This window comes from Pithys albifrons, chromosome 14 (genome assembly GCF_047495875.1).
Source record: "Pithys albifrons albifrons isolate INPA30051 chromosome 14, PitAlb_v1, whole genome shotgun sequence".
NCBI classification, from domain to species: Eukaryota; Metazoa; Chordata; class Aves; order Passeriformes; family Thamnophilidae; genus Pithys; species Pithys albifrons.
In genome coordinates this window covers 12298585-12323939 of record NC_092471.1, presented here as the reverse complement: position 1 = coordinate 12323939, position 25355 = coordinate 12298585, and the positions used below count along the sequence as shown (strand labels likewise).

Here is a 25355-nt window from a genome sequence, read left to right as displayed (position 1 = left end):
CAAAAAGGGAGTTTAAACACATGGTGAGCAGGCAGTGAACAGACAGAGAATAGAGAAGTATGCAAAAATAAAGAGGCATTAACAGTCAATACAGCAAGTACAAGACTTGGCATGCCAGCTTCCAAATTGAGTTACTGGAGACTCCAAAAAATATCCTTTCCCATAACTGAGAGTAAGAATGAAAGAAAACATAGAGCTGTTTATCCAAAAACAAAACAAGTGGGTAGTGTAAGTCGGTGTCAGGAATTGTTGAGAGTTGTCATCTCCTAATGAATCATAGGTGAGGTAGCCAAAGAATGACCTTGAAAGCAAATCACAAAAGTAAAGAGACGTGTGGTCAAAATTACTGGCTGGGGAAATTATCTTTGCAGTTGTATTACGGGAAGAGGATTATTTTTACACATGACATGACGGGTACACACCAACTCCCAACTCCAATGAGGGTTATTAGGAGTGAGAAGGCACCAGGGGCAGCATCAGTGGCCAACACCCTGCCCTACCCTGCCCTGCCCTGCCCTGCGGATTTAGTGCCCTGCACAGCACAAACAGGGCCTGGGCTCTGCCGCCACGGACCTGCCCTGTGCTCTGCTCGACTTGGACATTGTCTTGTGCGAGGACACCGGTGAGCTGGGCACGGCAGGAATTAATTAGCGGAGGACAGGAGTGCTGTGGCGGTGGGTGAAGGGCTGGCAGCGGCTCCTGCCGTGGTGGGGCAGCCGGGCCGCTGGCAGCGCCCGCCGCTGTTAACAATGTAACTAATCCAAATGGAGCACAGGCATTTTTGCAGCACACAAGGGCGCACTGACTGTGAAATAGAAAGATGTCACTCCTCGCTCATCATATTTGGATCTAAACCCCAGGGGTTCTGTCAGTGGCCTGTCTGGATCCCGGAAATGGAGGATCACACAGGAGTAACGCAGGTTGCTCGCTGTGCCAAAGCCAGCTGCGACCGGTACCGGGCAGCGCCGAGCCCGTGACACACCGCAGTGACACAGCAGTGTATGGGAAATAAACAACCCACTGCGCGTCAACAACACCGGGCCGCCCCCGCCAGCGCGGGGAGGGAGGGCTGTGGAGTGCTGTGGGGGGACTGTGAAGGGGCCCTGAGGGGAGCGTGAGGGGGCTGTAAGGAGACTGTGAAGGGGCTGTGGGCGCTGTGGGGCCGGTGCGGGGCCCCCCGGGCCGGACATGGCGCCCTGCGGGGGGTCACGCGCGGCCGCGCCGCTCCCGCCCCTTTGCACGCGGCCCCAGCGGCCCCGCGCGCCGGCGGGTTGTTTACGTCCTCCGCGGCGCGCGCCCCCCCCAACCCCGCCGGCCAATGGGAGCCGCCCCCGCCCCGCGCGCGCAGGGGGCGGGCCCGCCCGGGAGGAAACGGGCGAAGGGCAACGTCAGCCGGTGCGGCTCGCGGGACCCGGCGCCGCCGCTGATTGGTCCTGCGGGCTGCCCATCTCCCCGAGGCCCCGCCTCCCGCTTCACTCGCGCCACCGACTGCGCGGCACCGCCCCCCGCGCGGTGTGTATGAGGCGCCGATTGGCTCTCGGGCCCGCCGCTCACCCTCTCGGCCAATCAGCACTGGCCCCGCCTCTTCCACAGCACAGGAAACACCCCGCGCGCCCGCGGCCAGCGCGCGGCAGCCGCCGCCTCCCATTGGCCTCCCGCGCCGCCCATCTGCGCTGGCCCCGCCTCCCCGGGCGGGGCGCTCGGGGCCCGCCCCCTGCTCCCAGCTCCGCCTGCTGATTGGCTCGCTGGCGAAGCGCCGCCGCTGTCCATTGGCTGCCCGTCCTGCCACTCCGGCGCGCGGTCCGGCCGGCGCGCCGCTGCCCCCTCGCCCCGCGCGCCGGGGGCTCCGCCCGCCGCGGCCCCGCCCCCCGCGGGGTCACGTGATGTTTTCGCCGCGGTGCCGCCGCCGCCCGTGAGCGCGAGCGGCCGGAGCGCCGCCGGAGCGCGGGGAGCAGCGCGGGGAGCAGCGCACGCACCGCCCGCCCCATGCGCGCCGCGCGTCCCCGGTGAGCGCCCACCCCCGCCCTGCCCACCCCACTGCCCGCGGCACCGGCGGCACCGGACTCTGCGTGGCCCCTAAGATGGCGAGCGCGATGAATGGCCCGGGCGGCGGCGGCGGCGAGGAGGAGCCGGGCGCCCGGCACACGGGAGGCGGAGCCGCGCCCCAGCAGGAGCCCGGCGTGCTCGGCGCGGCGGCGGGCGAGGGGGAGCCGGCGGCAGGCGAGGGCGGGCGCTGCCCGTCCCCTCAGCCGCACCACCTGCTGCTGCTGCTGCGGCGCTCGCCCAGCGCCTCGCTGTGCCCCGAGACCGCCCCCGCGCCGGGCCGGGCCGGGCCCCCGGCGGGCCGAGGCGGGCAGCCCCCCACGGCCGGCCGCGGCGCCGGTGAGGACGTGAGGAAGTGCGGGTACCTGCGCAAGCAGAAACATGGGCACAAGCGCTACTTCGTGCTGCGCGCCGAGAGCCACCTGGCCCCCGCCCGGCTGGAGTACTACGACAGCGAGAAGAAGTTCAAGAGCAGCCTGCGGGCGGCGGGGGCCGGCGGCGCGGCCGCGCTGTGCTGCCCCCCGCCCAAGCGGGTCATCCCGCTGTACCAGTGCTTCACCGTGAGCCGCCGCGCAGACGCCAAGCACAAGCACATCATCGCCCTGTACACCAAGGACGAGTACTTCGCCATGCTGGCGGAGAACGAGGCCGAGCAGGAGGCCTGGTACGAGGCCATCAGCGAGCTCATGAGCCAGAGCAAGAGGGGCTTCCTGGAGCAGGAGGACCACGCTGATCAGCAGGTGGATGAGGACGATGAGCACTACGGGGCCACTCTCAGGCCTGGCACCGTGTTCAAGGAGGTGTGGCAGGTCAACGTGAAGCCCAAAGGGTTGGGACAAACGAAGAACCTCACTGGTGTATACAGGTTGTGCCTCTCCAGCAAGGCCATCCACCTCGTCAAGCTGAACTCGGAGGTACCCTCTGTCCACCTGCAGCTGATGAACATTCGCCGCTGTGGACACTCAGAGAACTTCTTCTTTATTGAAGTGGGCAGATCTGCCTCTATTGGTCCTGGAGAACTCTGGATGCAAGTGGATGATTCAGTAGTTGCCCAGAATATGCACGAGACTTTTCTGGATACCATGAAAGCTCTAAAGGCTTTTGCAGAATTCAGGCCCCGAAGCAAGAGCCAGTCTTCCAGTGGTGGCAGTGGTACCAATCCCATCTCCTTCATCACCACCAGGAGGCATTTGGGCAACCTGCCCCCAAGCCAGACAGGCTTGCAGAGAAGAACTAGAACTGAGAGTGTTGCTGGAGGAACTCCTCCTACCACCAAAAGCAACAACTCCTATCGCTTCAGAACATCCAGCGAAGGAGAAGGAACCATGACTAGACCTTTTAGGTCAGTGACTGGGAGTCTGATCCACCTGAATACTGCAAGGATGAATTTGGGCCGGCAAGAAGGGAGTGGAAGGTACGTGAGAGCCGCTTTCAGCTCATCTTATCACACCAGGTCTGCTTCGCTGCCTGTTTCTCATTTTCCCTCCACTACAAGTCCCATCAGTGTTTCTTCCAGTAGTGGCCATGGCTCTGCTTCGGACATGCTGACCAGGCCTTCTAGCTCATCTGTTTGTGGTTCCCCAAGCGATGGGGGATTTATCTCTTCTGATGAATATGGCTCCAGCCCTGGAGATTTCAGGTACTTTCGTGTCAGGAGTAATACACCAGATTCCCTGGGAAACACACCACCCATCAGAGAGGAGAACTGTCTGAGTGAGTACATGTCCATGAGTAAACAACAAGTAGATGATGGCTCAAGAGATGATTATATGGAGGCTGAAAAGTGTTTCAGGAAAAGAACTTACTCTCTAACAAAACCAACTTCTGTAGCAGTGCAGCAGAAGACAACACAAACTGCAGCTTTGTTAGATGAAGATTCTGCAGGAAATCATGGTCGTTTACTTTACTCTGAAACACCAAAATTGAAAGATAACCCTGAATTGGAGTACAGTGATACTAACCTTGATTCCATGTGTAACCAAAGTAGGAGTCAAGCCAGGGATGATGGGTACATGCCAATGATGCCAGGAGTTGCATCTTCTCTATCCAGCACCAGCGATTATTTGCCCATGACTCCTAAAGGCATGTCTGTTCCAAAACAGATTAACAATTCCTGGTCACCATCTCAAGTTGACTCACGAGGTTATATGATGATGTTTCCAAAGGCTGGTTCTTCACCTGTGCGGAGTCCTTTAACTGGATTTGTTTCTAAAGGAAGTAATGAGAAGATCATAAACAATGAGTATATGGATATGTCACCTGGTAATTCAGCTCCAAAGCACCCCGGTGATTCAAATTACATTCACACCACTTCTGTTTCCAAAGGTTTTAGTTCATATTTTTCTTTGCCCCGAAGCTTTAAGGCATTATCAGGACAAAATGGTGACCACAGTGAGTATGTTCCAATGTCTTCACCTGGAAAACTCTTGTATGGTGGACCAGAAAGCGTAAAAGGGGTCAGCAGTGAGACTCTTGCTAATGGCATCTCTAAATTGCCAACATTGAAAAGCTCAGATGAAGGACTTGTGCAGAGCAGGGCCCCCAGGCCCACACGGCTGCCCCTGGGTACGAGAGGGAGTAACACCATCCCCAGAATGTACGATCGTACAGTTCCACCCGAGCCAGCGAGTCCTGGGGAATACATAAATATTGATTTTAATGAAAAGGCGAGTAACACACCATACTCCTTATCTGCAGAAGGATCACCATCATCTCTAGGCTCAAGTAGTGATCACAGGCAGTCACCTCTCTCTGATTACATGAGCGTTGACTTGGATGTGCAGTCACCAAAAGTAGCAAAGGAACTGTCCAACTCTCTAACAGATATTTCAATTTATGCAAATTCCAGTATTCCTAGAAACCAACCAAACCCTGACTATGCCAGGCTTTCATTTGGTACTGCCTGTGTCAGCACCACCAGTAACAGGACTGATGACTACACTGAGATGACGTTCAACATGGCAGCAACACCACCTCGGCCGTTTGCCACCGAGTCCGACAACGGTGTGAAGATGGATAGTCCTTCTTCCATCGTTAATAGACTCTGCATTGTTGATCGATATGCTGGTAGCAGTAGCTTCTCTGTTCCTAGCTCTGACCCTCCTATGGGACCCAAAGTGATTCGAGCTGACCCTCAAGGCAGGAGGAGACACAGTTCTGAGACGTTTTCTTCTGCTGGGACTGTGACAACCTCATCGTCTTTCTTTACTGATAGTAGCAAAAGACACAGCTCTGCCTCATTTGACAACGTTTGGTTAAAACCAGATGAAACCATTTCCGATGGTCACGAAAGCAAAATGTCCAGGGATACCTCAACTGGATTTCAGAATGGCTTAAACTACATCGCTCTGAATTTACGGGATGCCCCCCTAAGCTGCGAGGCGAGCCCTGCAGTGCCAGCTTGTCATCTCCAGAACGGGACTTCGAGTTTGGACAGTGGAGCTTACGTAAGCATAGATTTCAGCAGATCTGATGGGCTGAAGTGTAACGCTGCAAGAAAAGGTTTGTAACTTTAAAAGCACTTCCCTTTAATGCTCACTTAACTGTAGGAGTTAGGTTGGCTGCTTAATGTGTCTTCAAGGTGGGGTAAAATGTTTTTTATAGTCTGTGTTACTCTAGTACAACCAGTTTTGTCATAGTGCAGCATCTGAACTGCTGAGCAGCACTGAAGGGGGATGTGGTCCTTGGCCTGAAGAATTTATGTGGCTCTATCAGGCAGTCAGAGGATTATCAAACTGTCATCTGCCTCGATTTTTTTATAAGTGACTTTTGCTAGTATAAGCATTAATGGTATTTCATATTGTGAATTCTTGTCCTGAGGTTATGGTGACTCTTTGCTTCTGCCTCCCTCCTCTTCCCTTCTTACAAGTACATGACTCTTCACTTTTTTTTTCCTGAGCTTGATATTTTGTATTTTGAAAGCTCAAAATAGCTAAATTTGGTTTAGACCTCAAAATCTGGGGCTTAAATACGTTTCTTTTAATAAATGTAGACGAAATACAAGTTTTGGGGGTTTTTATGTGCAAATTCTGGAGAGATTTATTTAGCTGCATCTTATGTAAACAGAACTTGGACTTTTTCCTTCAAGGTTTGGTGGCGCCTTTTGAGCTCTGGTCTCCCGAGTATCCATCTGTCCCCTGGAGAAGCCATCTCCTGGTGGCTGACAGTGTGGGAAGGGGTGGCTCCTGCAGCCCATGGCCTTCAGTGCACCACTTAGTGCTGTCCAAGGGTTTGACTGAGCTGTGACCCTTCCCAGGCTCCCAGCAGTGTCTTCCAGGGCCGAAACCTGGGAGGGGAGGCTGTCAAGGGATCAGTGGTCTGACCCAGCGTGAGGTGATGCAGTTCGAGGTGTGCATAAATATAAGGGTGTTGCAGGTGGGGAGGAAGAACATGGGAAAGAGGAGGGACGCTGCTGTCCTTAGATAAGCTCTGCTGGTGGGAGCGAGGCTGGCACTGAGCTGTCAGTGGTGGGGAGCGTGCCTGGCTGGAGCCCACAGTGAGCCTTGCCTTGGTGTCACTGACCCACTGAACTCCTTGCAGTACTTCACCCTCCCGGCAGAAAACTAGTTCTGTTGGAAATGTTCTCCTCTCTTTGCAAATGTATGTGTAGTCAATAATTGATGAGAACTAAGAGGAAATATTTAATTGCGGTTGGACATTGGTACTTGCCTATTCTGTCAACAGAGAAAGCAGTAAAGGGGCTGGCTGCTGCTGACTTTTACATTTTTTTATTGCAATCTTAAGCACTGAAATGATTTTTTCTGGTTTCATATTAAAACTAAGTGTCTAAAGGCAGAAGGTACTGCAGGAGTTTAAAATCGTGGAGCCTTTACTGGTGGAAGGTACAAGCCTGACTCAGCTCGCATGCCATTTGGAGTCTGGCAGCACTGCTTGGGGCTGCTCAGAAATGTGTGGTTTGCCTCAGTGGTTTTCTTTCCTCTGCTTTGTTTTGTTGGTTGGAATCAAATTTAGAAGACGTTGAAAGTTGCCAGTTCGAGAAGTACTTCCTTCCAAAGTTAGTCTTTCAGCACTTCAAAGATTTGCCTGCTAAGTCAGAGGCACACTGACTGCCATAGCCAATTTGTTTGGTTTTGTTGGTTTTTTTTTTTTAATTTTTTACAGGACCTCCAAAGATGGTAGAATTCTTACCTTGATCTTATTCCCCTCATATGACTAAATTCCATGTTACAAAGTAAGACTTTTTAAAAAATAAAGAACTAAAAGAAACCCCCCAAAGGTGTTTTCTTTTAGCTGTACTGTAAACATTACGTTGAAAGATATTTTTTAAGAGATACTGTGTTTAGAAATTGTATTTATGACAAACATTTTGCTTACTAGTGCTACAGCAAAATATCTCCAGCCCTGTGCTTGGGTTTTTCCCTTGTCTAGGGAAAAGCTGCAGAGGAGCAAGAGACAGAACAGCTGCTGGCTTTTGTTGGGAATTGAAGTTCTCTGGAAACAAAACATGGGTTAAAATGAAGCTGAAACAACTCTGTGCGAATAACATGGGCTTTGGCAGGGAATTAAGCATGAGAACAGTAAGGGCTTAGCTTGGTGGCTTTTTTCCTAGCCCTAAAAAGAAAAACAAAATTATAAAACACTGCTCCAAAACAAGGCCTGACAGTTCTCTATAAAGGCAGTATAAAACATTTCTGGTGTGTAGTAGAAGGGGAGGTGAGACATGGACATTGGTTGCTTTCTGGGGTGAACAGATTTTGGAATAGTCCAGGCTAAAAGCAGCTTGCCAGACTTGAATAAAGTCCTGTAATTTGGTGATGTATGTCTGTTTCTCCAGAACGACTTAAAATTCTTGATTATAAAGATACCTGTTAACATTCACATACTAAATCATCTCTCTGAGCTACAGCAAGCATAATTTTAGAAGTCTGTATTCCTTAAACAGCTTATCAGTTTCTATGGCAATAAAGCTTTTATTTAAATATTTAAGTTTTTGTAATCCAGAGAAACATTTTCATGTTCCCTTTTGAATAGCAAAGATGAGCTTCACTCTTAAGCCTCTTGTCCCCTGGAGAGGTGTGGTGTGCCTCTGGGTAATTGATATTTTTAATACTTTTAGAGACTTAGCAGAACTGAGGGCTGTCTTTCCTTCTGCATCTCACTTTTTAGATCTCTCTGCCTGAAAAAGAACTCTCTGGTTAAATCTGTTCTTAAGGAAATTATTTAGCACATGCATTTACCCTTTACTTCTGGAGAGGAGATGTCTCATCTGTGTTAAATTCTGTCAGGTAGAGAAGTTAATCTCTTCTCCCTGACCCGCAGTTTTATTGAAAGGAAAACACTTCCCAGATTTCGATTGTTTGCTTTTTTGTTTTGTTTTTGCTTAATATTGTGTTCTGTGACTCAGCTCTATTCTCCCAGCTGAGCATGGTGGAGTAATTTCCAAAGCATCACTTCCCCCTCATTGGAATTCCCAAACTACTTCTGGTTCAGGGTCATTGATGTGAATCAAACCTTTTTTTTTTATGCTTTCTTTCCCCCTCTCCATTCATGACATGGATGGAGAAGGGGAAGGGTATGAATTTGGAGTGGTAACTAGGCCGAGTTGTTATTAAACTTTTATTTGAAGTTTAGGCAAAACTGATCTCAGGTTTTATGTTGATAATGATGATGATAAAAAGAATATAAGGTTCTGCTTTTTAATGCTTGCAGTTTAAGGAGGTCATTAGAAAACAGTTTCATCACCAAATTGTTACACAATATTGAAGCAAGTGGTTTGCAGTTTTGATTACACTGATCTGAGTCATGAAATTTCCTGCTAGGAGTACAGAACACTAAAGCTACTTCAAACAGGGCTTAGCTAATGTGTACCTTGTTATTGGACCTTGTAGAAACCGGGGAGGATAATGAGGATGGGGCAGTAATAAAATGTGTAATGAGACTGGTATAATGCAAGTTTCTTCAGTCTTAATTAGAAATATTAAACCTGCAAAGATACCCTGGTTTCAAAAAACAACCATTCAGAGTAAATGGGATGTTCAGTGTAGTATCAACTCAGCTATCTCACACCCACTCTTTAATCTTATCACTACCTGATACTCTTACACTTTGCTAAGATACTATTTCAGAAGTGCAAGGTTATTATTTAAGTGTTCTGCACCTTTTTAATCTCCTGTGCTAGACTGGGTGAGAGTGGTGTGTGCACTTTGGGGAGCTGAGAGGAAGGAAAACGAGTTCAGCTGTAAAGCAAAATTTATGTTGCAGATTGTCCCGAACCTTTCTGGTAACTTGCATATTTCAAATGAAAAATCTTAGAGTATAAAGAACAATATACACTTTGAGAAATTCAGAAGCTGAAAGTTTTAGATATTACTAATATAGTAAATTACAGTTTATGGGATACCAGGCAAATAACTGCCCCTTTTGGGTTTCAGACTAGTGGTTTTTAAGTTTGCTTCAAACTGAGGCTCTTCTGTATTGGCAGAATACTGAAGACAGGGGCCTATTTAAAAATAACTTGAAGAGCACATGGAACGCTGCTGAGTGTCCCTCATCGCTGAGATAATGCTGGGGTAATAATTCTTAAAAGAACCAAACAACTCAAACCATTTTCATCTTACTGAAACAGATGCCACTTTAACAGTCTTGAGGGACTTACAGCTACGCTTAAAAATACCCAGGGTAACTTTCTCAAGTAGTGTATGAGCTGCTGAAGGCAGGACAGATTGTTGCTGTGTGGCATGGGATGGGATTAATTATGACATATTTGACCGAGAATCAGTTGGGTTTTACTTATGCTTGGGTGAGAAAATGTGAGACAAGACTCTTCCCTTGCCATTGAGAGAGAATGTCTACTTGGAGTCAGTGTTGCAATGCTTTGGAAATCGGCTTTCCAGACTTTAAATCCATAGTTACAGCTAATGGTGACATTTGTCTTTTTTGGAAGTCAAAAACCTTTTGCTTGTAGCTGTGTTGTAGATGAGAACATTGTTGCAGAATGTGTGGAGTTCTGGGAGTAATCCAGGATGGGCTCAAAGTGCTTTTTTTGGTTGTTTTTTTAGTCTTTTGTTGAAATCTGAAATTCATTATTACCCTGTTAGTTTTCCCTCTACAACTTCTCAGTTTCCCTTCCTCCCTGGCTGTCTGAGGGCCCCTTGTTCCCTGTCCCTGGGGTGGCAGGTTGGAGTTGCACAAGGTGGGCAGCGCTCGGTCGGTCTTTTCCAGCTTGGAATTACTGGGCTGGTTTGTCACCAGGTATTTCTTTGGGGTTTTTGTATGTCCAGTGGTGTCTTAGCAGTAGGTGGAGTTTGGGTTTGCTTTTTCTCTGCATATGGTCTTTTTTTTTTTATGAAAGGATCTTTAATACATTTTCTTCATATTGATTGCTGAGGGAGGATTTATACGTTGAGGTTTTGGGTGGTACTAAAAAGAGTTTATAGTACTGTGTTGTACCTTGGGATGTGTGTGTGCTCTGTTTGTGGGTCTGTGGTGCTCCCAAAAACATGCTGAATGCTTTTGATTGCACAAACAAGCTCGTTTTTCTGATTCAAAGCAGGAAACCAACTCTGGAGTTTTATTTTAAATACTGTTGTGATCAACTGTGGCATTCTTAAACACAGGAAAATACAGTGATAAAACTGATAGGTGAGAGTCAAGCTTTTTGGAGCCTGGGGATATGTTACTACTGCTGTTTTCTTCTAAAACTGTACTATTATCCTCTGACCCATCATGAAATGGTATGTAATGACGTGGCTGCAGAGCCCTCCCATGGCCCACCCTGCAAATTTGCTGTTTGACTTCTTTCATGTTTAGGTTTTGAATGTTCACAACAACCCCATGATCAAGTTGCACCATTGTCTTACAGGTTAAAGCAATGACAAAGGGAAAAGGGAGAAGTGTGTTCTAGTTTAATCAAGCCCTGCATCTCAGTAAAGGTCACTCAGCTTAGGGACAGTTGTGATTTAGTTGAGAGTGTGATCGGGAGGGATTTCTGACATAGTTGAGGGCAGTGGGAAGAGACAGAGGCAAATGAGCCTGACTCATCAAAGGCATTTCAGAGGTGTTGCAGAGTATCTTATCTAAATGATCTTGAACATACAAGTGTTTGGATTTGTGGAGATTTTGCTTCAGGTGTAGCATTACCCCAGGAGCAGCAGTGTTGGTCGACTCTTAGCAAGGTTCTTCTGCCCTGGTTAAGTCACGAGCTGTATCTTAAGGGACAAAGGTTGCTTATTTCCAAACATTGTTTTTCTGTTGATTTAGATCTCTGGTTGGGTGCAAACCATTAAAACACACACATGCCTCTGTGTGTCCACATGTGTGTTGTGTGCCTGTGATTTGTGAGTTAAGTGTGTGGTCTAATCTTTTTGATTCTTCCCAGAAGAGAGGGTTTTTGAAAGAGGTGGCTTATACTGAAATTAATACAGTTAAGATTTGGTTGTATTTCCAAGGGGATTATACAATTTGATGTGACTCAAGAAAATGGAAAACTTTTAAATGACTACTAAAAGGTGAATATTACTTGTATTTACTGTGCATATGTATGTTATGAACGTCTATAAACACCAGATTGAACTATTATTGAGGGCATGAAATAGGTAAAGACTACTGTTTGCCTTTTGCTGGGGTATAAAAGTCCCATTGCAGTTAATGCTGCCTGCTTGGAGAAAGGCTTCCTTTTTGGTAGAACAGGATTTTGTGGACTGACTGAAGATACCAAAATGCTTCTTTTCTTTTTCTGAAAATCTTGGGAAGTAGCACCAAAAGGTGATCCAAAAAAACCCTGATAAAGTTTGCTTCTGTACTTACTGAGGCGCTCATGAGTGATACTGTCCTTCCCCAGGGAACACTGGGATTCTGTTCTGTGCTCAGGAGGAGCCAGCTTGCTTTGCTGTTTATGGTTCTTGCCCACCAGATGAATTTGCAGTGTAATCTTTTTCATGCTGTGCACCCTGACCTGCATTATCTTTTGGGAATTAGTGCTTCTTTTTTTTCACACAGATCTCTTAAACTAGCAGGAGTTTGGGAAGTTCTTAGTGAGAGTGAAGCAGGTGCATCGTTGATCAATGTATCCCGATTGTGTGTGAGCCCAAGCAAAGCTCCTCATGGGATACCTCAAATGTGTGAAAACGCTCTGTAAGGTATTAAAGGCACTGACGTTCCTGGGACTTTTTGGCACCTCGTTGACAATTGAGCTAAAATGGCCAAGAGAAATGAGCAGATGGGACAGAAAGGCTTCTCCAGTCTGGGTACCTTTGCTTTGCTGGTCCCAGTAACTGGAGCCTCTTGCAGACGGGTTGGCTGAGGGCCCTCTTCAGCACGAGCTGGAAGCGAGTAGAACTTCCATCAGTGTACAGATGAATGTGCTTTAAGTTCTGTAAGTGAAAACCAGGAAAGTCTAAGCCAATATGGCTTAAGGAGCCAAAAAGATAGTTTCCTGTATGAAATTATTTTTTATCTTAAGTTAATCTGTTAGAACAGTTTGTAAGCTCTTTGGGTTAGTAGTACATCCACTTATGGAGTTCAAACCTTGAGAATATTTGCTTTTTGCTGTTTGAGACTCTTTGGGGGAGGCATTTGCCATCTATCTTTCACTGTGTGATTTTTTTACAGGGGTGTGTGAGTTTTTTATTTAATCGTTTCTAGAACAAGATGTTTTTAAATTGCAGATTTTGGTGAACAGGAAATCAGTTAGAGATGAGATGAAAAAATGAACCGATTTGATCTTGAGGTCATTCAGACAATATTACGACAGAGTCTGTTAATGAAAGTTGAAAGCTTGTAGCTCCAGGTGTGGTCTCTGCTGGCTGTGGAACCTGAACAGGAAGGCAGGATAGAGGTCCCCTAGTATGGTGCTACAAATGTAAATGTGTTGGTCCCTGTCCTAAGGAGCTTACAATTTAAAGATGAAACTAAAGAGATGGATGAAACTTAATGTGCTGGGGTGGAGAGTAAGATTGAGATCAAGGCTGCTGCCATTGGCAGAGAGGAGATAAGAGTCAGCCTGGGAGAGGTAAAAGCTGCTGAGAGTGGGTCAGGAGAGGAAGCTGGTAGAGGCACTTGGAAAGGGATGCACATGCCAGGGAGCAGGGAAGGTAGTGAGCTATAAATACAGTGGTTGTAATGGTTTAAATGACTTGAAAAGGATGAGGTAAATGTCAGAACACTGGCCAGGATATTAATCTTGGTAAGAGGAATGTGGGCCAACATGTATCTCCGAGTTAGGAGTGTGTCCAGTGTTTACTTCTCCCTTTTAGATGTGGAATATGATTATATTTTTTTCTGTTTTTCCTTTCTGTAAGTTTTTGCAGACATGTGACTGATACATTCTGCACAAGGGGGTGTGCAGGAAGGTGCCCTGGATCCACCCTGTGCAGTCCCAGGGCAGTTGATGTCTCATAGACCTGCATCCTCCCTTCCTGGTGAGACTTTGCTGCAAAGGCAGCCAAGGTGGAGCTGCTTTGGCATTACTGCTGCTTCATCCTCATGTTTTTAGGTGGCATCTTTGGGTTTCAGGCAATCTTCCAGCAGCAGTGTGGCTTGGGGAGTCACCTGTGGGATTTAGATCCAGTGTGCCAGAGCATTCGGAGCCCATCTCTAGATGGGGAGGTCTGGATGGGACCCCCCCATTGCTGCTGCCCTGGAAGCTGCAACACACATCAGTTTCTTCACAAGAGAAAGTTCCTTTATTTGTGTGTCAGTAGATCAGGTTGAACAGACACTGCAGTGGTTGTGGGTGAGTCTGGAAGTGGCGGCAGCGTTGAGGGTTGATTCACTGGTGAGGGCAGGAGTGACTGAAATATTAATGTTGACATGTTCCGCAAGGTAAACACAAAACAAGAGTTGCACACTGTTGATTAATCCTTGTCTGTGTAGACTCAGTTTACCTCTGTCCTTGTGTGCTCCCAAGCTGCTCCTGGAAGCCAAAGGCACAACCCTTGGCTCCTGTGCCTGTGCTGTGATTTGAGATGTCGATTCACACATGCAGTGCAGTCTGAACCTGTCTTCTTCCTCCCCTGCATGAGCCAGGGTTTGGGCTATCTTAATGAAGATTCACTAATGTGATAATTAGAAAATGTAAAAAATTAATGTGTGCCACTGCTGTGTGTGGTAGCAGAGAGTGGCACAGATATATTTATTTCTACGTGCAGGCATGCATGGGCAAAGAGTATGGCTGAGGAGGGTGTAACTATGTGGGTATGTGGCTGTACAGCAGCTTTATGTCTTTGACAGTCATTTATGGCAGTAGAGATGAAAGAAAAAGGTAGTGCTGAATGCTTTCAGGTGTTGATGTCTAAAGTGGTTGGGCAGAGTGAAGGGATGAATTAGAACAGGTGAAACTTTGTGTAGAAATGAAGTCTTGGGAAAGGTGATTTGAAAGGTGGGGAGCTGTTTAATTAGTCATGAGTGACACTGCCCTTTCTCTTGGTTGTGTTCACAAAGAACAGTTTGGCTCACTTAGGCCCCAGCCCTGCGCCTGCAGGCAGAACCCACCCAGCAGAGGAAGAGCAGGCCAGGCGTGTGTAGTACTTCCCACAAACATACACCCAGCCTCTGATTTTCTTTTTTTTTTTCAACTTGGGGGATTTCCTGAACTTGATGTAGTTTGTCTGTTTTATAATGCTTTATGGATCTTTAATCCAACTATTTTTCCAGTCTCTCTTTGATCCTGAGCAAACTCCTTGTATCCAGCAGCCTGCGATCAGTTGGTACCCACTGCACACAGACCTCTGTCCATTTTGGACCCTGCTCTGTGCCAGCTTTGTTTGGCAGCCCCTAGGTTGGGTAGTGGAAGAGATAATGAGCCCTATCTTTTTTCTCCAGGCCACTTAGGCTTGTGTAGATGCTGTACCCCCTCTGCCATCACTTGGCCAGTGTGCTGCCAGCAGCTTCCTGTGCTGCACACAGTGCAGGCCTGGGGTATAATACGGGCTTTTTAAATGTCCTGCTACATCCCAATACTTCTTTGCAGGGTGAAGGACTCATGTTACCTGTCTGTTCCTCTTTGGGAGGCTGTGTCACACCTTGCAAGAGTTTTTCTGCACTACTCAAGCTCCACCAAGTATTCTAAGTTCTTTCTGAAGGCAGGCAGCAGGGCTGTGCATGCAGAGGTGTGTGCCATGGCTGTTTTCTTTCCTGTTCCATTCCAAACAGTTTATAATGCCCAGTTTGCAGCAAGAGCACAGGCAGGAAATATTCCTCCCTGTTGGCACTGAGGGCTCCTGACCTTTGTCTCCAGAGCAGAGTGAACTGTAGCAGGTGGTATTCTTGGGAGCTGCACAAACAAGTTTTGGTTGGGTTTATTTTTGGCTAAAATTTACCCATGTTTTCTGTGGTTTGGGTCAGGTGCACTATCTCACACAGTTGTTGTGAGAATGCTTTTTTCAGAGCAGAACTTTTTTTCATTCTTCTGCAACACAAAAATCTGAAATTTTAGGCTTCTATGTGTTTTGAATTGGAGAAGAGTTAATTTTTAGTATTGTCATTCTATCTTGTGATAAAAATTTAGCTTAAAAACCCCAGGGAAACAAACTCAAAAAATCCCCAACAACTTCTTGTCACGCTGTCTGTGCAATTTGAGTTGGTGTTTGGCCCCTGCCAAAACTGAACACAAGTTTACTAGTTCTAGGAATGGTATCAGTAGAAGGGATGAAATTAGGGAGTGTGCACAAGGCCTTCCTAGAAACAACCTTGCTGTTTATTCAAATAGGAAAACAAGCCACTGTTGCAAAAGATAAGGCATTTCTGCAAAGTGAATTATTTTGGTGCATGGGAGCGGTTTTTTAGCTCATGAAATTGCCGAGCACTAAATAGCAGAGCCATGTTCTGAGGGAACAGTTGTGGATAAAGGTTATTTATAAGAGTAACTTTGTCTTCTAAATTTTAGAAGTACAGCTTGAGGAGAAGTCTAATTCACTGGGATGTGTTGTTGGCAATTGCTGTGTTTAAATAGTTTATCTGATGAAAACTGACTCATGCAACAAGTTTTTCTAAATCAAATTTCTGGTATTTTTTGCTTGTGGAAAGTCAGTGAAATTATAGGTACCAAATATATTCATTAGCTCACTTTGAGCATCACTGGTTTGTTGTTGGCTGAAGAAAGGAGCGTGTGCTCAGTGGTCAGCAGGGAGCTGAGCACTTTGCCCAGATCGGGATGTCTCTGTCTCAGGGCCTCGTTTGGGTCACCCAGGCACAGGAGCTGCAGATGTGATGGAAGCAGCAAACGGGCCAGGTTTGGATTTGTGTTTCCAGACTTGGTGTCTGCATGTGCAAATTAAGAAGGAATTTGGCTTTTCTCAAATAACACCGCTTGCCTCTAGCAAGGTCTGAAGCTGTGCCATTAAAATAAGAACTCAAAGAAACAGGACAATGACATGGGATGGTAACTGTGTATTCAGTAAAATTTGAGGCAAAAAAGTGCCTCAAATTTGTGAAGAATGTATTTGGGGAAGTGCCCCCTGGCCCTGGCCCCTGTTGCCTGGGAGGGCTCTGTGTGGGACTCACTCCTTGCTGTGCTCCTGCCCCAGCCACGTTGTGTCCTGAGCTTGTGCTGGGTTTGGTGCTTTCCTGAACAACAGGAATATTGTGTGGCCTTGTGGAGAGTCTAGGGCTGCTCTGCTGCTTTTGATCTGCATAAATCAGATTAATTCTGATTTCCCCCTAACCTGAAGTTCAGGAAATGGAGACCTTCAGTAGTGTTCTCCAGAAATCATTAAGCTGTCTTAGTCTTTGACATGGAGATTTTAATCATTTAATTATCTTAAATTAATATCTTCTGTAAGCAAAGCTTTTATCCTTTTAGGAATCAGTGGCAGAATTATGTCAGCAAAAGCCTTTCCTGTAAAAACTGGTATTATTTAGAATGGATTTCTTTGAGAGAATCAGGGTATGTCTGCTGAGTTCTTAAAGCCTCTTGGTTATGTTTCAAAGTGTCCTGACTTGTATGGCCTTAATAATTCAGACGCAGGAAATGAAGTATGAATTGGGTATATTCTCATCTGTTACATTTTTAAGTGGAACACACTGGGCTGGCAGTCTAATAAATTAAGACTGATTTTAATTCTCTGCCCCTGATTTTATAAAACTGTTTGATGATTTTTTGCATAGAAAACTTGCAGAGTGCTTTCTTCTCAGTGTGTTCCTTAATTTTAAAGAAAGTATTTTTGTGCAACAGCTCTGTCCTAATTTAAATATTTATCCTCTTTCTCCTGTGATCCTTTTCCTCAGATTGTTTGTTCCTCAGCAAAATTCAGACAACTGCATGTAGTTTTATAATCTGATCCCATTTTCAACTGATGATTTGAAATGGAATTGTGTAATGAAGAGAATATTGATTCGATTTTCCAGACTCTGCTTATATATTTTGAGAGGTCATCTGTGAAAATGTTTGGATGCTTTCTAGATTTGTTTTCCTTCTTAAACATTCGTAGGAAGTTGAATTTGTATTGTCAGTATTCTGAAGCAGTAGAGCTCAATTTTGAATACAGGATGAAGCTTTTGTGCAGAATCTGTTAATGGAGACACAGATTGAATAGAAAAGTCCAGTGTAGGGTGCTGTAAAAACTTACTAGAATAGTGTATTTCTGGGCTGCCTCAACAGGTTTTTTGCAGAAGTTTTTTTTTTTTTGAGTTCAGGTTTTTGTTGCTTGTTTGTTGACACAATCAGTTATCAGATTTTTTTTTTTTTTTGCTAGACTTTGTAGATTTTCTTGGAAGAGCTGGTGATAGTCCAGGAACAGCCGTGTGTTTACACTGCAAGTGAAAGTTATCTCCAAACTTGTCATGTCTTCTGATCTGGCCACTGAGTTTTGTTTGGTGGCATTTATGTTTTGAGAAATCCGAGGGGCTGCTGGGGCACTCTGAGCATTGTGCTTCTCATCTCTGCTACTTCACTTCTAATTTGTTTACCTTTTAGAAGAGTTTCTTCATCCCTTTCTCTGACAACTTCCTTTACTGTTCAGTCAGTGCTGAGTCAAATCCATTCGTATGAAATCTGTAAAGAAGTTCTAATCTGGATTTTGTTGATGAGTGATTCTCATATTTGTACTATTAGCATAAGATTGATGACTGATGAATCTTACATTGTGGAGGCTGAAATAAGCTCATCCAGCTTCACAGAAGTGCTGCTGTTTTCTTCGAGCGCTGCGTGGCCTCATTAGTTTACCTTCACCAACTGGTTAATCACAAAATGGAGGCAGATCAGGTGTGGGAGAGAAGAGCCAGCAAGGAGCTTCATGTGTGAGTGCTCTTGCAACCTCCCTAAATAAACCCATGGCCCTTCCAAAAGGTCCTTCTGGTGAGGGGCCACAGAAAAGGGAACCCACAAACTGACTCCAGGCAGCAGCAGCACAGCAGACACTGGCCCTGTTCTCACCTGCATGAAGCCCATTTTATACCTCTTTGACAAACACCTTCTCTTGTGCTGTAGGAGCTTCTCCATAAAGCTCAGTGGTGCTCTGGTGACCCCGTGGTCCTGCAGGCAGTGGCAGCACCCAGGTGGGAGAGGGCAGCACAGCTCGGGGGGGGAAGCAGCATCCCCGGGGCCTCCCCGGGGGGCTCCCGCAGCCCTGCGGTTTGGAGATCGGTGTCAGGGCTCATGCTGTGGCTGCACAGCTGCCCCGGGCTCTGCTGCAGACCCCACTCCTCACTGCCCGCAGACCCCACTGGCTGTGACAGGGGGATTCGGTCGTGCCTGGAGGTTGGTGACCTGTGGGCCAGGATGGGCTCCTGGGGGCTGCCCCTGGGAATGGTGGTGACTGCAGCACTTTGTGGGAGGGATGTTGCAAGACTTCAATCTCCTCTTAGATTTCAGATGGAATATTTTTTAATGGTCAAGTTTCACAAGTTGGTCTTTGCCTTTTGTATCTCATACTGATATATGTGTTCAAATACATATACGTGTCAGTTTATATCTGTATTTATCTGTCTATATAAATGCTTGATGCTTTTATCCTAAAAAAGAGTTGATGACTCAGGCCATCAGCCAGCTGTGCTGCTCCAACTGCAGTATTGAAGTTTCCAGCTTTAACAAGGGGATTAGAGAAGTGGTGACAACCAATAGTTCCATGTCTGAACGACTCAAGGCTTTATGAGTTGCCCTGCAACATGGTGACAGTGTTTATGAGAAACTCCCTTGTGGTTATTTGCAGTTCCCACAATTCTCTTCTACCTAAAAAATTAAAAGGAAGTATGCTGAAGTATAGCTTATAATGGCAGAGGGAATTTGTGAGTTTTTGTTTAGCAAGTGTGGAGTTTTGGGTAGTGGGAGATACTGCACGGGGGGTGCTGGCCCTGTCTTACAGCCTGGGCTGCTGTAAAACTGTGTGTTTGAGTCAGGACATCCAGGGAGTTTGTAAGCTGTTGTGAAGCTTAGCTGAGGATACTTTTTCTTCTGGTTTCTTATAAACTAATCTGTTCTAGTTGGGGCTCTGCTCAGAGTTACTTGGTGCACTCGCATTACAATGGGTTGTTGTGCTGCAGTCTGAGAATGCCCGGCTGCTTCAAGGAATTAAACTTAGGAGCTAAACAGGTTGTTTTGGTTTTTCTCTTAAGCTCTTGCCCTTCCCCTCTAAGTATCTTAAGTCTAATTTGGCATTGATTTATGAAAATTTTCAAAACTTTTCAGGTATAAATACTGAGTTCTGCCACATGGGATTGTCTGATTCAAACTGGGCTGTTGCTCTTAAAAATGTTTTGGGGATATGCTTGGAGAGATTAGAATAACTTGTCAGACAGCTTTCAGGTGTGCCTTGTGTGTAAGGCGTGGAGGAAAAATGTCCTGACAAAAGCAGAGACAGTTTTTGAAGTTTCCTTTTATGTGACCTTACAGGTCTACAGCAAGGAAAGGGTGGGGGATGCTGGTAAAGTTAATTTTTACTGAATATAAATTTAATACGGAAGCTTTAACTGTTTCAATGTTTGACTTGCATGCATTGTTGAGGTGTGATTCATTGCAAGCTGTGGTGCATATTTTCATTCTTTGGTCTTACAACAAAATAATATTTTTGTAAAGAGGAAAATTGTTTCAAAAATAATAGCTTCAGTTGGCTTTTGTGAAAACAAAGCCATTCCTGACCACATCATGCTCTGTGTGTACCAAGCAATAGCTTTTTGTAGTGATCTTATTATGTCTGAAATAACACAAATAGAGATTCTTGAGTTGTGGGTGGTTTTTGGCCATCTTTTCCTTGAATTGTGGATAACCAAGTTACTGTATTTTTGAAATCATTATGTGTTTGAAAAATGAAACTCAGCAACCCAGACACTGGCATGGGCTGTGTAGGGATAGCTGGGAGTTTCCCCTGAAGTTGAAGGACCCCTCTCCTTCCCACTGCTGCCAGCCCTGCTGTCCTTGCCTTTGCCTCTCTCTGTGCAGCCTTTGCCGAGGGCTGGGATGGGCAGGGCTGCTTGGGGCAGCCCAGCTGAGCTTTGGTCTTTTTTCTGTTTTTTATTTCTTTACTTCTTTTAAAGGGATAGTATTTGTAGCTGAAGAGAAGTCAGAAGTTCTTTAATGCAGGGTGGAGTTCGTGTGTTCATACCTCACGATTGGTTTGTAAGTAAACATTCAGGTCTGCATTATTACACATAATGCTTGTTCTTTACATGGCCATGTTTTCTTTAGCACATCCCTGGGGTAGAGGCAGGGAAGCACTGTGGGTGCATTAGCAGTGAGAGGTGACTGATTTCCTTGGGACTTTGCAGAAGAGCACAGACAGGACTGAGCTCTGAAACCCCTTCCTTCTGTTCAGGGAGCTGTGCTGTGTGATGAAGGGTTCCCCCCATTGCAGCTCTTCTCTGGCTGGGACCTCTCCCAGAGCAGGGAGGGAGCTGACACTGTGTGGCTTCAAGGGGAAAAACCAGCTGACATTTCTGTATTTGTTTTCTGAAGACTAAATCTCTTGCTCTAGCTGTTGTTTCTCAGTGAGAGCACCAGTTGTTTCTTTCTTCCCTGTACTGCCAGGGAACATCCCGCAGGCATGTCCCTCAGACCTGGCAGAGAAGGTGAGCGAGGCCACCTGACTGGCAGAGTGCAGTGCTCTCAGTCTTGCCTGGGAGGACAACAGTGGTGGGAGAGGACACTGTTGGGACTGTGAGACAGTGTGACCCACTGATTTGGCTGACAGTACCCCCAGACTGAAAATCAGTGTTCATGCTGGTTTTGCTTGGAGTGGAAGGGGTTCTGTAGCTGAAAAGGGACTTTTTATATGTTCCTCAGTTGTGTTCACACAACTGCAGAAAGCCTTTGCCTCCCTTTTATCACTTTTTTCCATGTGAAGAAACTCCTGAGTTACTCTCACCTTGGCATGTGTATGGTTATTAACCAGGGCTGGTGTTCTGCTTTGAGGGCAGACTCCCCCCTGCGTCCGTGTGGTTCTGCCTTGTCATCTGTATGAATAATACATCCTGCAATACAAGATTATATTTCTTACCCCTCATTTTACCAAATGCTTTGTATTCTGCCTTTTCCAGTCAGTTTGAAGCCACTGGTGAAGGCATTTGGTTGTAGCCACGTGCTTTTGTACTGGGTGGAACTTTGGTGACAAAGGGACAAGTATACTCTGAGGTGGTTCTTATTGTAACCAAATTAAGCTTTTTCCTGAAAAGTTGAGGACGGGGCACGCAACACTCCTGACCTGCTACTCCTTGTTTGGAGCTGGAGGTGCTGGAAGCGTTTGTGTGGCAGCTCTGCCCTGCTGGGAGTGGGATGCTCAGCACAACCTCAGGCACAGCTGGGGGAGCAGCAGGGTCGGGTCCCTGCGCTGCAGAACGGCCTCAGCAAAGGAGCGGCTGGGAGAGAGGGGACCTTGGAATGGGGTGACAGTGGAAGAGGGAACCACGGAAGAGGGTGGCAGTGGGAGAGGGGACTGTGGAATAGGTGGCAGTGGAATAGGCAGCTGTGAGCTTCAGTCCCTGCCCAGCACAGGCTGGGGACGCTGCTGGCTGCTGCCCCAGCTCCTGCCCTCGTACACGTGTCACTCTGGGTCTTCAGTGCTGGCTTCAGACTCATCCTTCTTCCTTCCCTGGGGATCTCTGGGGCGTTGCCATCTGGCACAGTCCCCTGTCCCTGCCAGGGACCCGCGTTCTGCAGTCGGCAGCTCTTGCTCCTGCACTGGATAAGCTCCATGTATTCTCCTTGCTAGAAAACAGTTTTTTCCAATATTTTTAAAATTTGAAATGTCACTGACTTTTTTTTTCTCCCCTCCTTTCTAGACTGACTGCATTGCCATGGAAACCATTGTTGGAAGAGAAGACTTTTCTGCTGGTAACTCCAGAAACTGTGTGGTGCTTTTGGAAGCAAAGCTCAGCTCCAGCCGGCTACTTTCATTTCCACCAGCACGGACATAGACACACATCCTTCTAATTAATTTTTTCATAGACATCAGCTCTCTACAGTTGAATTCATTTGAATTGAGATTTTTTTTCATAGCTGTGCTTTGGTGATGGAATTTGGTCTTTCATGTCATACCTACTTTGGGAGGCAGTATGAGTGCTAATTGGAGATCCCTGTGTGTCCCTTTCTTCCTTCTGCCTCTCCCATTAATCTTTTTTAAAAAATTTATATTCTGAGAAGTCAAAGCTGGTTTCTGATTATCTGTTTAACATGGGATTTACTTCTCTGGTACATTAACAAGTGGTTAGCTTAAAACATGTATTGTTTAGAAATATTTTGGCAGTTCAGGATTTTTCCAGGTTGCTGGGCAGAAGGAGGGAGAGGTGCACATGAGCTTGAGGGGTGAACCCATGGGATTGGATGGGTCTGGGGAGAAGAGACCTCTTCTGCCTTTTTTTTTCTTTTTTTTTTAAGGTTTTGCTTTTATGGTACAAGAGGTATTTCTTGAGCATAGGCTAGAGGCTTTTAAATCAAATGTCTGTCAGAGCTTAAACGGAAATTTTCTTTTGCTCAGAATTTTGGTATGTACAAAGTAGGATTAATGGGCTGGTTGTCTTGTAGATTGTTTTTGTTCTTGTTTATAAATATGAATTGTGTAAAATGAGGTTTTTGTTCATGGATTCGAATGGAGAACTGCGGAGTCGTATCCAGGGTTTGTGACTTCTGCATTTGGCTTGTCAGCTGTAGCTTTTTAAAGGGAAACCACCCTAATTGATCTTACTTTCAGCCAAAGTCCCACTTTTAATTTGGGACTATTTTTGTTCTTTCTTTCTGGCATAATGGGGAAAAAAGTAAAATATTGGCTCACTGATTGTCTTTATCCCACTGACAGAAATGTGAACAATGACTATTTGACATTTTTAAAATAAGCCCTGATTTTTCTACAATTTAAGTGCTTCACTCTTGTACTGAATTTTTTTTTGGTTGAAATGAATTTGGGTTTTTAACACACTGCTATGAAGTTAAAAGAGCGTGACACTAGTCATTGGTACATGAAATGGAAAATTAAAGGCACTGACAATTGCTAAAGGGTTTCGAAGTGGTACAAAATCCTGGTGCTGTACTGCACCCACAGCTGGGAATCCTCCACGTGTATATTGTACAAGGGATGTGCCAGGCTGCCTCACCTCCAACACACAACCTTTACATTGCTGGGACAGTTTGTGTCACAAATGAGACGCTGTCAGTGGTGTGTACTCAGATCTATTTTTGAGTACCATTGAAATGTACATGTCACTAAAATAGGAAGACTTTTTTTTCTTTTTTCTTTTTTTTTGAAACATGGTACCAATCAGTTTACACAGTGTCTAGTGACAGGAAAAACTGTTGCTACAGGGTTTAAAAGCACAGACCTGTTTTTGATTCTGGAAGAGAAGTTTCAGTTGGTACAGTTACTTGCTGCTAAACATACAGGAATTAAAAACACAACCACTCTACAGACCATGATACTGTCTTGCCATAAAGCTCTTGGTTGGTTTCGTAATGAATAATGCAATACGTAGACAGCTTTTTATAAAGCTTTACATCTTTTCTAAGAAATCAAAATTTGGATGAAGTTAGTTCTAAACATTTAATGTGAAAGGAAAAGGTTGTTTTGAAGAAATTTGTTACATATTTCATATTAGATCCCTGAGGCTGCCATTGTACAATATACAGCACTGATTTACTACATGCTGAATAAATAAGTAAATGGGTAACCTCAAGTATAGTGGTACAAATACTAATAGGTACGGCATAATAAATATGCAATCTTTTTGAATCTCTTAGTTTACAGCAACTAATTTATTCAGTATTGTGCTGGAAGAACATTTTCAGATGATGTAAAACATATCACTATATATACTACCTTCCAGCTACCCGTTTATGCTGCTGTATAGTACAAAATACCAATGATAGAACAATGTTTGTCCTGTAAATTTAATTTGATATTGGACAGTTATTGTCTGTACAAACTAAAACATATATGGTTGAAACTGTTCATTATATTTGCTATTTCTGCTTCACAGATCTGTTTTAAAGTTGAGCTGATTGATCTGGCTTTGTCTTCCATTGTAAATATTGTTCTGTTGTTTTCTTTGTAAAACACATCGCGTTTGCGGTTTTGGGAGACTGGCTTGAAGCTCTGTATAGTGTTTATATTTATCTGACTTGGCTTTCCATAGAGCTACTTGCAGTAAATACGTGTTCATGTAGCTCCGTGTCTGGGTTTTATTTTTAAACAAACTTTTGCTTTTTTCTGTCAGAAGTGTGTTTCCTCCTGCGTTGCTGCTTCTCCTGAAAGTGGTTCTGTCACCCTGTGCATCCCTGAGGATTGGAGCTTTTAACAGTTTCAGGGCAGGGATTCCCAGTCTGTCCAGTTTTCTCTGTCTTTACACTTGATGTAAAAAGTACCATATAGCAAAACACCCAGAAGGTTTCTTTGCCATAGTGTTGGTAAACAACTAAGCTTTTGAATGCAAAAAACCCCAAAATCAATGCCTGATACTTTTTCTGCTTTAAATGTTGTCCATAGGTGAGTGTGGAAGTCTCATGATCAAAAAGTAATAGTCCTGGAAGAAATTTTTATCATAGTAGCAAATATGGCCCTGACTTTGGAGTAGAAGGGAATGAGTGTGTTTTGCTGTTGTATCTTTTGCAGTGACACTTTGGTTTGGAACATGTTAAATAAGGTGTCAGAATGTTGAAACCCAAATGCAAATAGACAATCTCATCATTTCAAGTGATGCACCTGCCTGTAAAAACAACTGAAGTCAGAAAATACCAACAAAAGGTGGTGCCTTTTCAGATTCCTTACTGACATGAAGGATATGGACTATTTTTTATATAAAGAGGCTTTTATCCATAGATGGGAATCTACATGATCTCCATAACCATGGATGTTTACTGTGGAATATCTTGGATGAGACCTTCCTTTAAAAATACCCGATTTAATTCTTACCTGATTACTCAGAATTGTACATTGAAA

The 25355-nt window shown here is 45.5% G+C and overlaps 1 protein-coding gene across 1 annotated transcript; it reads left to right on the top strand.

Moving 5' to 3' along the window:
• The first annotated feature begins 1842 nt into the window (after positions 1 to 1842).
• IRS4 (insulin receptor substrate 4) lies at positions 1843 to 24582 on the top strand. The gene is made up of 2 exons (XM_071569292.1): positions 1843 to 5544; positions 22210 to 24582. The coding sequence occupies exons 1-2, from the start codon at positions 2082 to 2084 to the stop codon at positions 22212 to 22214; spliced, it is 3468 nt and encodes a 1155-aa protein (XP_071425393.1). The 5' UTR covers positions 1843 to 2081; the 3' UTR covers positions 22215 to 24582.
• Positions 24583 to 25355: the final 773 nt, after the last annotated feature.

What these genes read in the sequence shown, in the direction of transcription:
- IRS4 (XM_071569292.1), top strand. Translation starts at nt 2,082, where the DNA reads ATGGCGAGCGCGATGAATGGCCCGGGCGGCGGCGGCGGCGAGGAGGAG.